General features: G+C 34.0%; 1 protein-coding gene across 2 annotated transcripts in view; it reads left to right on the forward strand.

The window, feature by feature from the left end:
* Window positions 1–2,451: 2,451 nt before the first annotated feature.
* Window positions 2,452–20,695, forward strand: part of LOC145296894 (uncharacterized) — a 111,618-nt gene continuing 93,374 nt past the window's right edge. The window contains exon 1 of one of the 2 annotated variants that reach the window (XM_080143049.1): window positions 2,452–2,747. Coding sequence is in view for 1 of the 2 variants with exons in the window: in XM_080143048.1 (XP_079999174.1) it covers window positions 8,476–8,563 (88 nt within the window). In the remaining variant the exon portion in view is untranslated. Of the gene's footprint in view, window positions 2,748–7,970; window positions 8,564–20,695 lie in introns of those variants that run through there. The other variant, XM_080143048.1, reaches the window with a different exon arrangement.

Consider the following 20,695-nt stretch of genomic DNA (forward strand, 5'->3'; position numbering starts at 1 on the left):
CACAATTCGGTATTTGCAAATAACCGTCCGTACTATGTTACATTGGGTAGAGGAAAGTGACATACAGATAGTGATGGTGGTGGTGGTGGTGGTGGTGGTGGTGATGATGGTGGTGGTGGTGGTGGTGATGATGAGTCAAAGGCTCGCCCAGCCCAACTGCCACGCCAAACAGGAGGGGGAGGGGGCAAAGCAGATGATACCCAGGATAGCAAAGCAAAAAGACAAAAATACGAAATTTTCATCGATTATTTAGTGAAGAACGAACTTTATAATGGTGTATTGTTTTTTCAAAATCGATAATTAAAAATTTTTTCATAATTGCAGTGAATGCAATGATTCAGTGTTCTTAACCGACAACCACCTGACAAAGGCCAGAGGAATAGTTGGTCGAAACGTCGCGAAACAACTAAGAAAGATGAGGATAATAGTCCGCAATAAAATAAATTAATAAATAAAACTCATCTCCATAATGAATTCCAATTAAATAATATATATTGTTCTTTCCATTTGGTATTTAAAAAAATAACTAAAATGAATTCCAATAAAATAATATATACCATTCGGTACGGACCCGACCATGGAAGATCAGATAATAAATAAACATGAATTTATAAGACCAAAAAATTCAATCTTAATCGCCCCTCGGGGCCCGTGTCACAGTTGATAGAGACGTTGAATCTGACGTTGAATCTCTACGGTTCGAGATGAGAATTGTCTGAAGATAGCGGTTTCAATCCTACCCAAAGCCGGCCAGAAGCTTACTTGACCAAAACGTGGTGAGACGACAATAATTACGGAAGGCAGTAATTGCAGTGAATGCAGTCAGGAGATTTTATAATTCCTATCCGTCGCGGTTACCACCTGACGAAGGCCAGAGGAATAGTTGGCCGAAACGTTGTGAAACAACAAGAAATAAAAAGATGAAAATAATAGTCCGCAGTAAATAAATTAACAAATAATACTCATCTCAATAATGAATCCCAATTAAATAATATATAATCAAGCGTATGTTATAGGTACGGGCAAAAATGGGCGGGCAAAAATAGGGGGACCTAGTTTTGAAAGCCGATTCATCATAAATTTTTTGTAGGTTTCCAACTACTTTTTAATTGTATTTGAAATATTAAGGACTAAAGTTAATTTCCAAAAGGAAAAAAATATTTGTGCACGTGAAAAAAAAAAAAAAAAAAAAAAAGGTATGAAAAATGTTTTCACGGCGAGCTAACCAATTCAGCTAAATTTTGAAGGTAAATAAATTCATTGTAAAAATTTTTTTAAAGATAAATATTAGTTTTCTGGGTCTATTTCAAAGATAATTACTACAGTCCTAAGATATCGAATTAAATAAAAAAATAAAAAAAATAAAAAACACCTTGTTTGTTTAATTAGCCCAAAACCGCAACAATCTAACATTTTGTAAACACGGAATATATAGAAGCCCAAAATTTCAAGCAGTCAAAAGACTGTGAAAATGACGTCATGTAATTAAAAGGGAGGAAGGGATGTGATAGTTTTTTCCCCCCAGGCGTGCATCCGTACATTCCTATTCTGAACGTTTGTATAAGTTTTTCCATTTTTTAATTTAATTATTTTTCTATATTCCTGTTTTTAAATTATTATTTTTTTAATTATTGTTCAATATTATATATAAAAAATATGTTATGCCGAAAGTTTCACATTCTTGTGAGCAAGGAAATTATTAAAATCTTGCATATAAAAATTATGCGAAACTTGTAATTTAAAAAAAAAAGTACAAATATTTTTTGCAATTATAATTTTTTTTTTAATATTAAATAAACAATGCTTAATTCAATAGTAATATCGGTAGTTCGAGAAATTCATTTTTCATAATACGGACTTTAGAGGCATTTTTCGTAATGTTCCTGTAAAAATTATTATTTTTTTTTTTTATTGTTACAAATTACGATGCTTTATTTATATAAAAAAAAGCAAAAATAAATTCTTGCGTTTTTTATTTACTACTGAAAACCATAACATTAGTGACGGTACTTTTTGTTTAAACAAAATAATACATTCCACTAAGATTTAAATAAAAAATAATTAGTTCATTATATTTCACGATCATTATTTGATAAATACTGAAAATTTCATTAAAATTGGTTAATTTCCTGATTTTTAGTGATTTTTAAGTAAAGGGAGGGGTTAAAATGTTTATAAATTTTGAGCATCGGCATTCATTTTGCCCGTATCTAGTATTTTATAATCGGGCAACAACAACAACAACAATAACAAACTGTGACAAACAGATCGACAAAAAAAATAAAAAAATAAAAATAAATAACTAAACAATAAAAAAATAAAACAAAAAAACTTGTAGAGCTATGAGGAGGAGAAGAGGATACAGCTGTTCGAAAACGAAATATAATGACTAGGGTTATGACAACAGCATATTCTTTTCATTGTCATGACTCGAGTATAGTCAGACACGACACACGACACAGTTAATCAACCGAGAACCACATCAGTACATCACTCTATATGAAAGCATATAAGATATAAACGGATACACACTCGAGAGTCAAAACAATGAAAAGAATATGCTGCTGTCCTAGCTCTAATAATGACGAGTCATACAAAGCGCCTGTGGAGGGACGAGTAGTCGCGTGTCAGAGGAAAGAGTCAGTCTGGATCGATAAAAAGAAAAACCGTTAGTTCGTCACGTGATCGGTCTGTAGAGTGAGCGGCGGCGGGCCGTTCAAACAAAATAAACACTTTCCCGGATACAGGTAAGTTAAGACCTTTTTCTGATTTACCTGTTGTGTTTTGTTAGACTGTCCTTGCGTTCTGCTACGACTCTATACTGAGCGGTTGCGTTACCCTGACATTGGTAATCCCTATTTACTTGTCTCCTCCCGAGGGCAAAATTAGTTAAAAGGTCGTTTTGTTTTGTTATTTTTTTATACAGAGAAAACCCAGCTCCCCAAAAGGATACATGGAGGGTTCATTTTTGGGGGAAGCGGGGAGGAGTAGGAGGAGTCATCACTTGTAAGATCTCAGGTAAATGTGTAGTTTAGCGGCGTAAATTGTTTGGCCGACAAAAAAATTTATAAAAACCATTTATTTTTTGCATAAACACATTGTTAGACACAAAGGCTGAAATAAAAACAGAAATTCTTTTCATTTTTTTTCATCATTTTTTATTAGACTAAATATACGACATTCGAAGCCGTCGAATTATTTTTAAAATTTGGCCTTTCTAAGGTTTGACAAATTAGCTTTTTTAAGGCCAAATTTGGCTTTTTTTTTTACGTTATTTCATTACAAAAAAATATGGCGACCAAAACATGCTATGAAAGTGTGTAAAAAAGGCCAAATTTGGCCTTAAAAAGATCTTAGTCATTAATGCTCTTTATTTGTGCCCAAACCCAAACGTAGATTAGATGAAAAAAACTTCTTTCTTAAAACAGCATGCCCGTGGAACTCTTTTCCGTTTCCTGCTTTCCAGCTAACTACAATATAGTTGTCTTCAAGTCCAATGTAAACAAGTTCTTGATAAGTCGTCCCCTTAAGTAATCCAATTTACCAAATTTCCACTGACGATTACTATGCTATTGTCCCCTTGACTACCGTACACTCATTAATCCTTATCCTCGAGTAAAATGTGGCCTTTTTTACACACGTTCATAACATGTTTTTTGTTATGAAAGTATGTATAAAAGTCAAATATTGGCCTTAAGAAGGCCAATCTATCAAACCTTACAAAGGCGAAATTTTACTCGAGGATAAGGATTAATAAGTGTAGTCATGACCAATCTTTCTGATTCTCTCTCATCCGACCTGGAGCATGTCATCCAATAGGGAAAAGGGGTAGCTGATGATTTTTAATACATGTAAAAATCAAGCATCTCTCATTTCACCACTAATGCTCTGATCTTCATTTTGATCCAATTGAAATGAATTGCTATCCTCTTGAAGAAGCCCCCTGCTTAAGGCACTGACTTTCATTGCAGACCTGAAATGGAATACTTACATCAAATCCGTTGCCAATGTGCCTGAAAAAAAAATAGTTTAATCATTCTGCCGCTTCAGGGAATATCTTATTCCTAATATAAGGTGAGGAGAGGGGAGTCTGTTTGTATTACATGTCAATGTCCACTTTTACGGCACATCACATCTTCTGAGGGGTTTATAAAAATAAAGCAGAATGTACGTTTTATATTCTCTTTTGTACCACTTGGCCGTGTCCTCGAATGGTTTGTGTCCCGACATATGGTGCACCTAGAACAAAATCTCTTATGCATAGCAACAGACGCAAGTCTCATTTATCTGGACAATTGGATCTTTATTCAGTTTCCACGGTCGAAGTCGTGTCCCTGTTTCACAGCGTCATCCTTAGAAGGAAGGTGGGAATTTTGATATCTGTTGAGCTGCTGTCCACCTCCATCGTCGCCCCCAGGAGAGTTTTTTTTCGTCTTCTTGGAATCAGAGACTGATTCTCAAAACAGATTCCTCCAAAATGTATATGAATCTCCCGATCGGTAGTAATCGTGTCACCCTGCACTTATGATTCCCGAAAGGATGAAAAACTAGTGTCTGTAGGTATTAAAATTATTATTGTAGTATATATATATATATATATATATATATATATATATATATATATATATATATATATATATATATATATATGAAAATAATGTCCATTGCATTTTAAATATAGAACTGACTCAAATGAGATAAATTAATAAATACAAATAATATAAAAAAAGTAATATTGTGCTACATAGTTCAATACAAATAATAAAAACACATTGTAAAAGACAATCTTTAATTTACTCCCTTAGTCCAGCACCTCTTAGCAGACAATGTTCTTTTTCCTCTTTCTTTCAAGTGTTCCCGTTTTTTACGTGAAGTTTTGCTGCTTTTCACCAAAATTACTTCTTTTCTCCCACTATCACAACAACGATAATATATTAATATTAAAATATGAAAATGATATTCGAAAATATCAAACATTTGACAGTTGGAACCACACAATCACTTCCCTAGAGCGAACATAACCCGCCCCAACGATGCCAAAAATCTGATGAAAAAAAATGAGAATTTGCTATAATTTTGGAATACGATGTTATGGATGTGTATTCACACAAAAATTTCAAGTGTTCTTTTCCTTTCAAAGCTTAGGAAATAGAAGCCGTTAACTTATCTCAAAGTTACTTTCGTCAGACCAAACAATTTCGGCCAAATCATCAGGTGTCCAATTTTCGTTTTTTATTTATTTATTTTTATTTTTTTGCAAATTCCAGCCGTTTTTTCTTGTTGATCTGAGACAAATATGGCTTCTACCTTGCTTTGTATCCTTTTAATCCCACTTCTAATACCTTCTTCTCACTGTTCGAGCTATGTTTTTGTTTGCATCCTCCCTAAGTTCAGCAACAAGCTCTGAAGAATTTTTCTTACTTTCTACAAGAGATGCTCTTTTCAAAGATCTGTCATCCCTGTCGGCTGTAGACTTTTTACGGCCTTGTCCTTTTCCGTTTTTGAACGACTTTGTTTTCTTGTACCTTTTAATCGTTGTTTGAACTCCCTTCTTTGAACATTCCATCTTCCTGGCAATTTCTAGCTGAAAATATCCTTCACCAAATAAAGCAACAATTTGTGCCCATATAAATACTGAAAGCTGCTTCTTTGGAGGCATTTTCAATTAAATATACTATTATAGCACTGGCATGAATCAAATATTACCCAGAAAAATAAGAAACAATATGTTTAGTATGACAATGAATCATTTTGAATATTGGAATGAATTTAGTATGAAACTCAGCTAAAACTCTTAAAAAAGGTTTTAAAGCAAAAAAAATACTACAATCTATTGTTAAATATTTTACATTTGCTCTCAACTGTTCACTGTACAATTTTTAACTTTTAAATGCGGAGGTTTAATCTATTATCTTAGTATTTTTATAGGCGTTCCATAATTTTGACCATCGCTGTGTGTGTGTGTGTATATATATATATATATATATATATATATGACAAAAATCTATAATCCAAATTTCAAGATGTTGACCATCTTACTGCTTATTTCTTTAAGTACGTTGTCATTCACGATTCTTGACAGCATGTGTTTCCTAGCACAAAATTATTCATGTAATTATGTCAATCAATGAATTTATTTTGCCCTTAATTCATCAGAAAAAAAGTACTTATCAATTTTAAAAGAAAATAAAGCTGCTTTTTTGGAGGTATTACTGGCATGAATCAAATATTACCTAAAAAATAAGAAACAATATGTTTAGTATAACAATGAATCATTTTGAATATTGGAATGAATTTATTTACATTTGCTCTCAACTGTTCACTGCACAATTTTTAACTTTTAAATGCGGAGATTTAATCTATTATCTAAGTATTTTTTTTTTATAGGTGTGCCATAATTTTGAACATGGCTGTATATATTAATACGATAGCGTGTGTTATTGTGTGTGTCACGCTTACATCTTTTTCCTTCCAAGTGACTGTCATTTAATTGCTATGATCTTCCATTTCTTGTAATAAATAGTTTTACCAAGAATTCTTCATTAGATTTGGTTTTCGTTTCGATTACAGCTCAAGAAACTCAATTTATATATATACACAGGGTGTTCAAAAAGTCACTGAAAAGTTAAAAATCTTTGTAATTTTACCATGAATGATTTTTTTTTCTCTATTTCAGATATTTTTCAGATAATATTTTGAAAATTAATTATGGATAAGTATAGCATTGAATAAAGTATGCAAGTTGCGAAACAGTTTTACCAAAATCAGGGGTCAATCGTTTCACATTATCTCTTGCTATGGCAATGTCAAATGGCCACCACATTCCCAAAACTTGACTAGCCCCGACTTTTTCTTGTGGGGATATCTTAAAGAAAGAGTCTATGTTAACAAACCTCAAATCCTGCAAGAATTAAAGAAAAACATCAGGACTTAAATAAGGGAGTTTAATCGCAATCCAGAGATTCTGCAATCTGTCATGAATAATGTTTTGGAAAGAGCATAAATATGCGGAGTTGGAAATAGGCAACATTTAAAAGACATTATTTTTCATAAATAAAGATTGTTTGAATTTTGCATGTTTTTTTAATATTCCCAATGTTTTTAGTCAGATTATATTTAAATTACAGAAAGACATCATCAAAAATAAAGAATCTTTTCATGTTCCAAACCCTTCAGTGACTTTTTGGACACCCTGTATATACATATATATGTATAACTTCTTCATAAGTTTTGGTTTCGGTTTCGATTCAAGCTGATGCATCTAAGTTATAGGGATATATATTTTTGTTATTTTTGAAACCACAACTTTATAATATATAAGAATCGATAGAAAATGGACTCTATAATAATATATACGAAATCTGCATAAATTAAAGTATCATATTTAAGCGTATTTTACGACCGGGCTACGCCAGGCGTCCTTGCTAGCTTAGATAAATACTTTTGCAGTTTTAACAAAAGAGCTACAATAATATCAGAGCGTCTCCATTTACACTGAACATGCACAGAATGCCAACATCAATATATTACATATGAATGAGTCCGCTGTGGAATTTCCACAGGTCCCACTAGTATAAAGTTAATCTCTTTTCTTATTCTATCTATATATCAGCAGGAAAGCTTTTATTTTAGGGGCGGGGGAGGGGAGGGGGTAAATACATTTAGTAATCATTGTTAATTTCCTTTGTCCTTTGTGTCATCCATTTGCCCCCTCTTTTTCAGACCCCTTTTTCTTTAAATCAGAAGTGACTGAAAAAAAAAAAAGAAAGAAAGAAAGAAAACTTACTCCCTCTTCTTTTCTTATTAATTACCTTTCTATTCCCCACCCCCTCCTCTTTGTCTCCCCCCTCCTACTCTCCGTCTGTTTCTGTTGTTCTTTATTTCTTTGTTTCTCTTTTCCTTTATCTAATTGCTTAGTTAAGTTCGCACCTGCAACAGGCTGTCACGTGGTGTCAGAGAAAGCGAATGATGGGATTGGGGGTGGGGTGGGGATTGGGGCTAGGGTCGGGGTTAGATCTCAGTCCGCCAAATTTAAACGCATTTTCACTCAAAGGCACACACCTTTGTATATCCCACCTACACATGCACGCACTAGCGCGCGCGTCTCTCTTTCTCTCTCTCTCTCTCTCTCTCTCTCTCTCTCTCTCTCTCTCTCTCTCTCTCTCTCTCTCTCTCGTTTTCTGATTTCATTTTAAATGTTTCCTTAGCAAGGGAGAAAACATCTTATCCAACATTTACAATTATAGGAAACAAAAGAGCTGGGGTCGCCCTATGATCTCCGTACCTCGCCAAAAAGAAAATGCCCGACCCTGAGATATGCGTTGGATATTGGGATTAAAAGTCGAAATAAACGCAGGGAAAGGGTTGAAAACGGAATACAAATCGATATCTGGGATCTCGCAAAAAGAGAATTTAAAAATAAAACCCGCTTTTTTGAATTTTGGATTTATTTCCGTGCGTGCGATATGAGAGAATATGACTTCTTCGGCAGGAGATTTTCGGAAATTCGACGTCGTCATTGTTGTGTTATCGGCTATAACTTACCTGGTCGATGTAGCAACAGGTAAGTCAATCCGTTTTCATCGAGTCACCCCCCCCCCCAAAAAAAAAACGCAAGGGAAGAGTCTCTTAAAAACTCCAAAGAAACCCGCCTAAATTTAAGTGGGTTTCTTTTTCTTTTCTTTCTACTTTTTTTTTTATTTTTAAAAATTAAAACCGGAACATCTTTAGAAAAAAAAAAAGAAAAGAAAAAAATGAAAAAAATAAGATAAAAAAATAAAGAAAAATAAAGGGTGCTTGTTAGGATAGAGACGACAGATCGATTTTTTTTAATATGTAGTTTTAAGTAAAAACATTTCTTATTTAATTGTCATGTCGAAAATAGTAATATATACAAAAATTACGAAAATTCATGGAGTAGAAAATTATATATAGTTAAAAGACAAGTAATTTTTACTGAAAATTGGGGGGAAACTGCATTTTTCCTAGGTGTGAACACCTTGAAGATTGCGAGTAAAAGGGACACACTTATCTCCCTTTTCGTTTCTGACACTTGTAGGCTTCTTTTTTTATTTTTTATTTTAACAAAAAACACAATAGCGGTGGTTCTACTCGATGAATTTTCGTAATTTTTGGATATATTACTATTTCCGACATGACAATTAGGTAAGTATTGTTGTTTTTGCTGAAAATGACATATTAAAAAAAAAAAAAATCGATCTGTCGACTTTATCTTAACAAGCACCAAAGAAAGAAATGGTGCTTCTTTACGTTGGTTATCTTTTAAACGAACGCATTTCAGGTGAAAACATTATTATATACTTACGTGTCATTGTGAAATTAGTGTAGAATTTCAAAAAAAAATAACGAAAAATGATGAAGTAGCAAAATAATTACAGGTGAAAATATAATTTTTCCAATTATCGAGTTTTATCGTAAGTTTTAATGTGGAAGAGTTGTGCGACTAATTCTGTATTACTAACAAGGGGGATAACCCTTGATTTAAATTAAGTTATTTCTTCTTCTTCTTGTTGTTATTATTATTATTATTATTATTATTATTATTATTATTAACAACAACAACTCACTAGGTGAAGTCACACAAGCCATCATCAAAGATTTCTCTTTGAGAACAACCTGTGATGTTCTCTGGAGTTTAAGCGACAACAAGCCTCTCGAGATTTCCAGTACTCTCAACCTCTCCAATAACCTTTGCAGATGAATTTGCTTTATCGCAACGGCCGTTTACTATTGAGTTCTCGTTGGCCATTGGTCTTCACTCGAATTTTGGTGGCAATAAGCCTCCTCAAGGTCTCAGTCTTTTTCGCACTCATCCAGCGAATGACTGGCTCTACAAAAGAAACAGGCCCGGAAAAAAATTGTCTGCTAACTGAAGGAGTGAATTAAAGATTGTTAATGTGATTTTATTATTTGTATTGAACTATGTACCAAAATATTACCTTCTGAGTATTTATTAGGATCCATTAGTTTATCTCATTTGAATCAGTTCTATATTTAAAACACAATGAATACTATTTTCATAGAAATGTTACTAAACTCATATTTGCTACGTGGTATTGTTTTTCTGTCCAAAAACAGTTTTGCGCTATCCAGAAAAAAATATATGTTAACGAAATATATCCCTCATTCCGTGGCATTCGAGTCCTACTAGTAATTATTATTATTTACTCACTAGGAGTAGTCACACAGGCCATCATCATCAAAGATTTCTCTTTGAGCAAAATTTTTGATGTTCTCTGGAGTGTGAGTGACAACAAGTCTCCCCAAATTTCCAGTACTCTCCACCTCTTTTGGTAACCTTTGCAAAAGAATTTGCGTTATCGTAACAGCCGCTTACCATTAATTTCTCGTTGGCAGCGAGCATTGGTCTTCACTGGAATATGGGTGGTAATAAGCCTCTAGAAGGTCCCAGTCCTCGTTGCATCCATCCTGCAGAGGTCTGGCTAGTGTTTTCTCTCCTCAGTCTTTCCATCCTCCTTGATTCTTATTGTTTGGTGTGGTGCCCGTTATGGTGACACTCACAAAAAGGCGGGGGGGGGGGGATACCTTACAATTATACAATTTCAGTTTTCATGATTTTATGTGATGTTCCTTCCTGTTTTATATCTATAGCCGTTTCTGTTTGTCCAGTTTGTGCCTGTAGTTCATGTGTGTTAGTCTCTGCATTCAAGGATTTTCTTTAATATTTCTGCAGTTTTCATTATTGTTATCCATTTTATGTTCTCAGTCATCCCTCTGATTCCAATCTCTCCCATTCTTTTTTTTTTCAAAGTTTTTCGGTAATGTTTCTAACGTTCCTTGGCCAAGATCAAATTGTAGTATCTGTTCTTCAGATGCGGCACTTCCATTTCTCGTTCTCTTTCAGGAGAGGAGGAGAAATCCTTCACGACTGAGACAATTTTTATTTTTGTACCTTTTCTCCACGTTAAAAAACGACCCTGGTGTCTAACTCTGTCCCGTGGGGAGGCATTGTAAATAGGTACTATTAGTGGTGCTATCTTCTTCTTCTTCTTCTTCTTATTATTATTATTATTATTATTATTATTATTATTATTATTATTATTATTACTATTATTATTATTACTATTATTACTATTATTATTATTATTATTATTATTACTATTATTATTATTATTATTATTATTATTACTATTATTATTATTATTATTACTCACTAGGAGTTTTCACACAATCCATCATCAAAAATTTCTCTTTGAGAACAACCTGTGGCATCCCAGGAGTCTGAGTGACAAGTCTTTCCGGATTTCCATTGTACCAACTACGTGTTCTCATAGAGGCCATTAGCAGATATCTGACAACAACTGGTGGTGTTCCTTGGAATCTGAGTGACAACAAGTCTCCCCAGATTTCCAGTACTCTTCACCTCTCTCAAATAACCTTTGCAAATAAATTTGCGTTATCGCAACAATCGCTCACCATTCATTTCTCGCTAGCAATAACCATTGGTTTTCACTGGAATTTTGGTGACAATAGGCCCCGTTAAAGTCCCAGTACTCTTTGCACCCATCCAGTGGAGGTTTGGTTAGTGCTCTCCCTCCTTGCGTTTTCCATCCTCCTTGACCCTTCACGCTCACGCCTATTTTGTGTGTTTGAAATTTTTTTTTGGGGTGGGGGTAGAGACAGTTTATACGATTTCTTGCAGTTTCAGTTCCATTGGTTTCACATTGTGTTCATTTTTGCTTTAGTTTTGTTACAGTTTCATGTGGCTGGTTAAATGTATGCAGTTTATGTGGATTGGTTTCCGCATTCGAGGATTTTCATTAAGATTTCAGCTGTTTTTAGCATTGCCGTCTGGTGTATAGACTCAGTATTCCTCTTGATTAAATTTTCTCGCAGTCTTTTGGGACTGTTGTTGTTATTGTTATCTGTATATTAATACTGTAGTACCTTTAACGTACGTACGTATGTGTGTCACGGTTTCCAGGTTATAGATTATTCGATTGGGAGATCCTATTTATTAAAATGGAAGATTGAAGGTGATAACACACTACAAACATTAAATTAATATATAGATACGCTAATTTAATGTTCGTAGTATGTTATCACCTATTATCCTCCTTTTTAATAAATAAGATCTCCCGATCACCGAAGACAATGTAAACAAGTGAAGTATGCATGGTTCCCCGTGATTGAACAGTGAACTAGGCATAAAAAAAAATGTCTAAATTCACCATTTGCCCCCGCCAACTCATTTAACCCCAAAAGTCCCAAGGGGACGTCAAATCCTGGTGAAAATGAACAAACTGTGCAGTATTAGGCCTTAACATATGTACATTTGAGTTCTGCACCATGCATAAAAAGAAATGACTAAGTTCATCATTTTTCCCCACCTCCCCCTATTTAGCCCCAAAAGTCCCCAAGACCTTAACATATTTAAATTGTGTTCAGAACCATGCAAAACTGCTAAATAGATATACACTCATGAGCAAAAAAAAAAAAAAAAAATGGGCCAAGAGTGAAAGAAGGAAGAAATCGATTTTTCAACATTTTCCCATGAATTTTTGTCAATTTTAACTGAAAATTTCTATTTTGTAGATCATTATTATTATAGCATATAATAATAAGTGGAAAATTTAATCCTAAATATGGTAAGACCGCATCTTGGCGAGGATATAAAAAAAGGAATTGCAGGATTAAGGCAGTCCAAAATGACTTACAAGCAGATTTTTTATATTTTAAGACAAGAAAAAGTGAAAAAATCTCTTTCTGTAGTGAAGTGAATTGGTTAAAGGTTCGAGGACGAATGCTTGGTAAAAGGGAAATCTGGATCTGTTCGCCCTAGAGCTTTCACTTTGAAGGAGGACCACAGGTTTAAATTAACTGTTTTGAAGGATTGAAAGAAAACTTATGTTGACCATAGCAAAGAATTCAAAACAGGGGCTGGAAATTCTCTTTCTAGATATACAATATCTAGACGAATGAAAGAAATGGGATTTTCTTCTAAAAGGTGTACAAAGAAGCCATTTTCATCTAAAAAGAACATCCATGATTGAAAGAGATTTTTCTCGTGTTATGGCAAGAAAGATACAAACTGATTCAGGAATGTTTTCTGGTGAGATGAATGAAGATTTTGTCTTGTTATTGATGCTCCCGATGCTCCCGAATGGTGCAATCGAAGAACTGGAGAAAGATTTTCACCAAGTTGCATAAAAACGACAGTTAAACACGGGAATGGAGAGATAATGGTATGGGGAACTTTTACTGCAGCAGGAGTTGGGGAACTTATTAGATATGAGAAGATTCCACGAACAAAGCTTCTTTCTTAGAACTGCACGCCTGTGGAACTCTGCCACTTGTCTGTTTCCCTCCTGACTTCAACTTGGATGTGTTCAAGTCCAACATAAACAAATTCCTGATGAACCGCCCTCTTAAGTAATGACACTTTATCAAATCTCCAATACCAACGAATAATACAAAACTATCTCATTGATTACTGTACACACAATAACCCTTACCCCCGAGTGGCTTTTGAGCCTTGATAAGTGATAAAAAAAAAATCAATGCAAAGGAATACATTCGAATATTAGAAACAGAACTGTTACCAAGTATCCAGAAGCTGGGAATATCTCAGAACATTATTTTTCAACATGATAATACCTCTGCACACACTGGTAAAGTCACACAAAAAAATGGTTTTCTAATAATTCAATTAATGTGATATTTTGGCCAGGTCAAAGCCCCGATTTAAACCCAATCGAGAATATTTGATCCATAATATCTCGTGCATTTGATGGAAAAACCTTTTTGAACAATGACGAACTGTGAGAAGCTGTGCAAAGCGAATGGAATAGCATCTCCTCTTCACAGTGTTCCACTTTGGTTGAGAGCGTGTTTAAAAGGATTGATCTTTTAAAGAAATCAAAAGGGAATGCGATTCCATACTAAGCATTTATTAAAGTAAATGTCTTGTTCTGTGTTATTAGTCTAATTTAAGCTTCCTTGTTCAATTGTTCTTTGTTCAATATAGCTTTTAGTGCAATAAAATGTATAAAATTTGTTTGGCCCATTTTTTTTTTGCTCACGAGTGTACACAAAAAATTTTTGGACAAATATTATAAAATAGTCCCAAAAATGGAGTGTATATATTAGCCCTAAAAGAGCCCCTGGGGCACACCCAAGAGTTATTGTTAAGTTTTGAGACATTGTGTTGAACAAAGATGGCGGCGTAGTTCAGATCAGTAACCAAGATGGCGGCCAAGAATCAAATGCGGTCCGTGGAGTAGTTAACCTGTTAAGTTCTGAGATATTGTGTTGAACAAAGATGGCGGCGTAGTTCAGATCAGTAACTAAGATGGCGGCCAAGAATCAAATGCGGTCCGTGGCGTAGTTAACGGCGAACTGATTGAATCCAAAATTCGACAATTTTTATAATAATTTTGAAACGTTTTCATTGGTTGTTTAGCACAGCCGTTGGTTATAAAAATGATTGGTGAATCCATTCGTCTCATACCCCCATTAGGAGTCAAAAACATTTTACAGGTATCGCGAAATATAGACAAACAAAATTATATAGAAATCAGTTAGTTACAACTTTTCAGAAAGTTTTATAAAAATCCAAGGCATCAATTTTCTTTTAATAAGCACAAAAGTGTCAATTTTAGCCATTTTAACCCTAAATATACCTCTGGGGGGGGGTAGCTGGAGTTTTCCTGGAAAATCCGTTCTGTTACTATTTTACTCATATCATGTTTAATGTTTGTGCAAAATTTCAAAAAATTCCAAGTCGGAGCTATTGAGAAAAGTGCGGACAGACGAACAGACAAACGTGAATTTACAGGTCCACCCTCTTTTTGTCGGGGGACCAAAAAATGTATATATAATAAAAAACAATGTTGCTTTTGAGCCGTACGTGAAAGTAAAATATACCTTCTTGGTCATCTGGCTACGATCCAAGGGTAGTATCTGTTCTGTGTCTAAAGATGGTATAATGATATCATGGGGTTTCCATTCGCACCAGACGTCCATACAATGAAAATATGTCACATATGCTTATAAGTGTATTGGCGGTTAACCATCATAACCAAATATATTCTGACACTACATTATCAAGATTACATCCTTTTACAGTTTTCACACAATGTTCTTGGCCTTTTGGACAAGATCAAAATGTAGTATCTGTTCCGGCAGATGCTGCAAGCAGGGACCAGATGTGGGGGCAACCCCACATACCTGACCTTTAACCAGCTCCCATTTCCCACCTCTCGGGAGCTGGTCCCCTTTTCCCCTTCCCCCTCCCTTCACTCCTCACATTAAAAATTGGCCTTGTGCCTAATTTGCTCGGTGGGGGAGCAAATAAATACCATCTGTTCTTCAGATGCTGCACTTCATTTTCTTGTTCTCTTTCGGTGGAGGAGAAATCCTTCACGACTGAGACAATTTTTATTTTTGTACCTTTTCTCCACGTTAAAAAACGACCCTGGTGTCTAACTCTGTCCAGTGGAGAGGCATAGTAAATAGGTACAATAATATCATGGGGTCTCCATTCACATCATTATTATTATTTATTTATTTTTTTGTGTAAATTAGTCTGCCGGTCAAATTATTCCTCATAGTATATAATAATCAATAGTGGATTGATTCTATAATAATACATACGCAATCTGCATAAATTAAAATATCATGTTTAAGCGTATTGCATGACCGGGTAACGCCAGGCTGCCAGCTAATATTATTAAGATGGAGACAAAAATGCACAATTGCGGACTCCACTCCAAGGAACAACATTATATCTATATAATATTCTGCTTTTTTTCAAGTAATTCACAATTAAAAAACTTGCATCTTAAGTGAATTTTTAGCAAAATTTTAATTTTTATATTTTATTAAAATTGAAAACAAAAGAAAAATCAAATCTTTAAATGTACCCCTAAAGAAGCTATGAGAACATGAACCCTTAAAACTTCAGATATATTTTATTTTTGTGATATTTAAATCATTTTTAAAAGATGTGTGTGTGTGTGTGTGTTTTGATATACATGTGTTTTTTTTCCGTAGTTGTGTGTAGGTGTATATAGGTATAAATACGCACGCCTTTCAAAGAGTGCATAATGCGCAAGGCGAACACTTCACTGCATAACAGAGAATCATTCTTATAAAATTCTTTCAGATTAATTTCCTGACAATTGAGCGAAAAAAGCAAATCTTGTAAAAGAAAAAAAAAACAACAAAAAAAAACAATAAATTCAAATTGAATACGAAACTAAAACAAAAAAACAATGAATTCAAATTGAATACGAAACTAAAACAAAAAAAACAATGAATTCAAATTGAATACGAAACTAAAACAAAAAAAACAATGAATTCAAATTGAATACGAAACTAAAAAAAAAACATGCACACAAAAGATATATCAAATTTAATCTTAAATAGCACAAGGCTGTACAATTTCCCACAATTCCCTGTTACATATGAATCCAAATAGCAGGCCCTTACAGCCCAAGTGTCAATGTAGCGTGAAAAAAAGTAAGAAAAAAAAGAAGAGTAAGAATCGAAACAGCGTAGAACATTTGGAGATGGATTTGGAGGAATTCCGAAATGATGGTTAAAAAAATTGAAATAGCATTTTGGGGAACTATCAGATGAAATATTTGGCAGGATTTGATCAGTATATGAATATAGTATAGCATAATCATGTTTATACACCAGTTTTCATGAGATCATCAAAGTTGAGCAACATTGAGCCTGGTCAGCACCAGATGGGTGACCGTTTGAGAACATTGTTGTAGGGTGAATGAGCTCTACATCTAGCTATGGGCAAATAGCATCACCAACCTGCAGTGTCTAGTATGGCGATTATGGCATTACACATTTGGATTGTAATAACTTCCAAGCAAAGACTAAGTCATATTCTGGATGTGACATCCTGGAATTCTGTTTTCCCTGAATGCTTGGCCTAAGACGAGAACTGTGTAAGTGCAATGTCTTTTCAATATAAGATCTACTTCAGAACTGGTCTATAGTTGGTGCTAAATCCTCTGGGCAGAAATAAGTAGATTTCAATATTGTGCTAATTGCCTGTGTATCAATACACCAACCAAATTACAACTCTGCAAGATAGAGCGCAACTGCTACACTACCTCCTGCTTTGACTTTTAGCAGTTGAAAACAAGGCAAACTTTATTAATCGCAGCAGCACATGGAAATAAATTTGAAAGAACATGAAGTTTTGCAATGTAACGTGGCCATAACATTGTCCAGCACCGTTAAAAAAGAACAAACAAACAAAATTAAATAAATCCAACTCGGCTTTTCTTTCTTTTTTAACGCAATTTGTTTATCACCATTTTCATTTTTCTTTCTTTCCGTCTCAACACCAGCTTAAAAGTCTCTCACTTCTGCCCCACTACATGCCGGCTGTAGACAACCATTTCTTATATGTCCATCTTTTTTATTGCCGACTTTCTTTCTCCAACCACCTAGTTCTTTTTTCCTTTGTATTTCTTTTGCAAACTCGTGCACATTTCCTAATTTGCATATGACTTTTTCCCCGCCTCCTGCTGCTAATATCCTTACCAGCTCCTGCTGATATTTTCCCATGCACTCATACATGCTCCGTTACTGCAACAGTAGAGGAATGAAACGTTTAATTTGATCCAAAATGTTTTTTTTATGTGGCAAAGTACAAAATGTTTTATGAGTTGTAAGTCATTTTAGTTTTAAAAGAGAAATGTTGTTCCAAACAAAATGGCAGTCATCAATCCAGAAAAGCTTTGAAGTGTAAAAGCTTGCAGATGAGATATAGAGTTTTCGGTAGGTAGCCAATTCAAAGAAGTCCTGAGACGAAAAGCAAAGTTCCTTCCCGTGTGAATATGAAAAGTTAGTTGTAGGAATTCTAAGAGGTTCAGTATATTTTATGGAGTTATTCCAGTTTCTGACTAATCTTCTTACAATATTGTTCATCACTCAAATGACAATCCCTCCATCGCATTAACCTTTATCCTCGAGTGGTGTTTGGCCATGATAAAGTGTGACTTATTAATAAGAATAAAAAATGCCAAGACCCCTGCAAAGTTGGAAATTGCTGACTCTGACTCTGATTCTCACCTGTGGAAATCAAGTGACAATTTTAAAGTGGACGATGAACACATTTAAATAAATTTGTTTCCTTTTTATATTGTTTAAAGTCTAGAAATGATCTTAATTCCCATATATATATATATATATATATATATATATATATATATATATATATATATATATATATATATATATATAAATATTATCTCCATATAGATATCTTAGCTCCATAGATAGTGTTATTATTAAAGCTGCTGGATACAGCTGCCAAGGCCAGAAGTAATGATAATATAAGACGTAACTACCCCCGACAAACCCGACAAGCTACTAAGTCTCATCCCTTTACAGTGGAGATCCCTAGGTGCAAGAAAGCCTTTTACTCCAATAGTTTCTTCCCCAGAACTGCGGGTCTTTGGAACTCCCTTCCGGGATTCTGCTTTCCCAACTGCAATGATATGCAGAAGTTCAAGTGTAATGTTAACAAACATCTTTCTACTCTTCTCCCTTCATAATGACCCCGCTAATTAATTCCCTAATAGTAGCCCCCTGCTTCAAAGTGGCACTGTGCCTTGTTTGGGGTGAAAATTGAATAAAAAAAAAAAAAAAAAAAAAAAAAAAAGCTAGACTGCAAGGCTTTCTCGTTATTCTGGTTAGTCGTTTTTGTTAGTTCACACAAAACACAAATAAAGAAAACACGTACAGTTTTTTTTTTTTATTGTACAAAAGATTTTCTTCTGTTTTATTAATTCAGAAACACGGAGCAAAATTCCGTTGTTAGTTTGTTAACGATTTAGTTGTTATAGGCAGGATTTTATATAACAGTTTATATTAATAATAAGTGTATGTGTTTGTAATCTCGCTTAACTTGAATTCTTTCGTTTCTCTTCCTTTCCTGCTTTGTCTTCCTTCATTCTTTACTCTACTTTGCTTTTCTCTCTACCTTCATCATTTATATCACGATGTATGTAAGAATTCTTTGTACTTCCCATGATATTCGTTTTTAATTCTAAATCCTTATAAAATTTAGAGACTATTTTTAAATTTCATTTGTTTACCAAATTCATGTAAACTATTTTGGTAAATAAATAAAATCTAAAATTCTTATAAACCTTGTAAAATTTGACATTGTCCGTTGACTGGCGTCATAAACATAATCCTAATACAAACATTTAATTTTCAAAATTCTTAAACGTGCAAAAATTTTAATCAAAAGTATTTGACGTTTTATTTTTATAATTTTGAGTTTGTTGACAGTAACCTATCATTAAATCATACATAATATATTAGCCAAAGTTAAGCAATGATGAGCCTGGGCAGTACCCGATGGGTAGCTATTTGGGAATACTAGGTGATATAAAGGTGGCAGGACAACACTACTATAAAAAAAAAAAAAGTAAGTGCCTCTTTCCCTTTGGTAGTCTGTGCGAGACCCTTGGGCAAGATTGAGAACCGGCTTCAGTCCTCCCGATCAAGGTCACATAAGGTCATGGAAAGCAAGTGACTGATGTAATATGGAATAATTCTGTTTATGGTTTCGTATTTCATTGTGCTGAGCAGAAGATTGTTTTGGACACAATGGTTAGGACAATCGCCCTGTATGGGCACTGCTCGGACAGAAAGAAACTGAAACCTACTGTTTACAAAGCTGCAAAGAAAGCTATGGAAATACGTCAAACACTTTTAAGAAAACAGCGTGAATGGAGCTCTGAATGATGAGCAACAATGAATTCATGAATGCCTCGAGGGAGAGAGATAAATGGAGAGTCATAGTACCAGGCAGAACACTTGAATATAATATTCTGCTAATTTCTTCCTTAGTTAGTCTGTAGGTTACGCTTTGAAAAAGGCTATTTTTTTTTACATAGGTATCACGACTTATCAAGGCTAAGAGGTCACTCGAGGATAAGGGTTAAAGAGTGTATAGTAGAAATTGGACAATATAGTAATTGTTAGTAATGGAAATTTGGTAAATTTGTTAACTTATATGGAACGGCTCATCAAAAACTTGTTCATGTTAGACTTGAAAACAACCATATTGTAGTCAGGTGGAAAGCAGGAAAACAGAAGACAATTCCATAGGCGTGCAGTTCTAAGAAAGAAGCTTTGCTCATGGAATCTACGTTTTGTTTTAGGCACAGATAAAGAGTGGGGAAATTATTGATAACGTTTTGAAAGTGGAAATTATTGATAGTATTTTGAAAGTGGAAATTACTGATAGTATTTTGAAAGTGGAAATTATTGATAGTGTTTTGAAAGTGGAAATTATTGATAGTGTTTTGAAAGTGGAAATTATTGATATTGTTTTGAAAGTTGAAATTATTGATAGTATTTTGAAAGTGGAAATTACTGATAGCGTTTTGAAAGTGGAAATTATTGATAGTGTTTTGAAAGTGGAAATTATTGATAGTATTTTGAAAGTGGAAATTATTGATAGTGTTTTGAAAGTGGAAATTATTGATAGCGTTTTGAAAGTGGAAATTATTGATATTGTTTTGAAAGTGGAAATTATTGATAGTATTTTGAAAGTGGAAATTATTGGTAGTGCTTTGAAAGTGGAAATTATTGATAACGTTTTGAAAGTGGAAATTATTGATAGTGTTTTGAAAGTGGAAATTATTGATAGTATTTTGAAAGTGGA

Source organism: Euprymna scolopes, chromosome 17 (assembly GCF_053919585.1).
Source record: "Euprymna scolopes isolate OS-2025 chromosome 17, ASM5391958v1, whole genome shotgun sequence".
NCBI lineage: Eukaryota > Metazoa > Mollusca > Cephalopoda > Sepiida > Sepiolidae > Euprymna > Euprymna scolopes.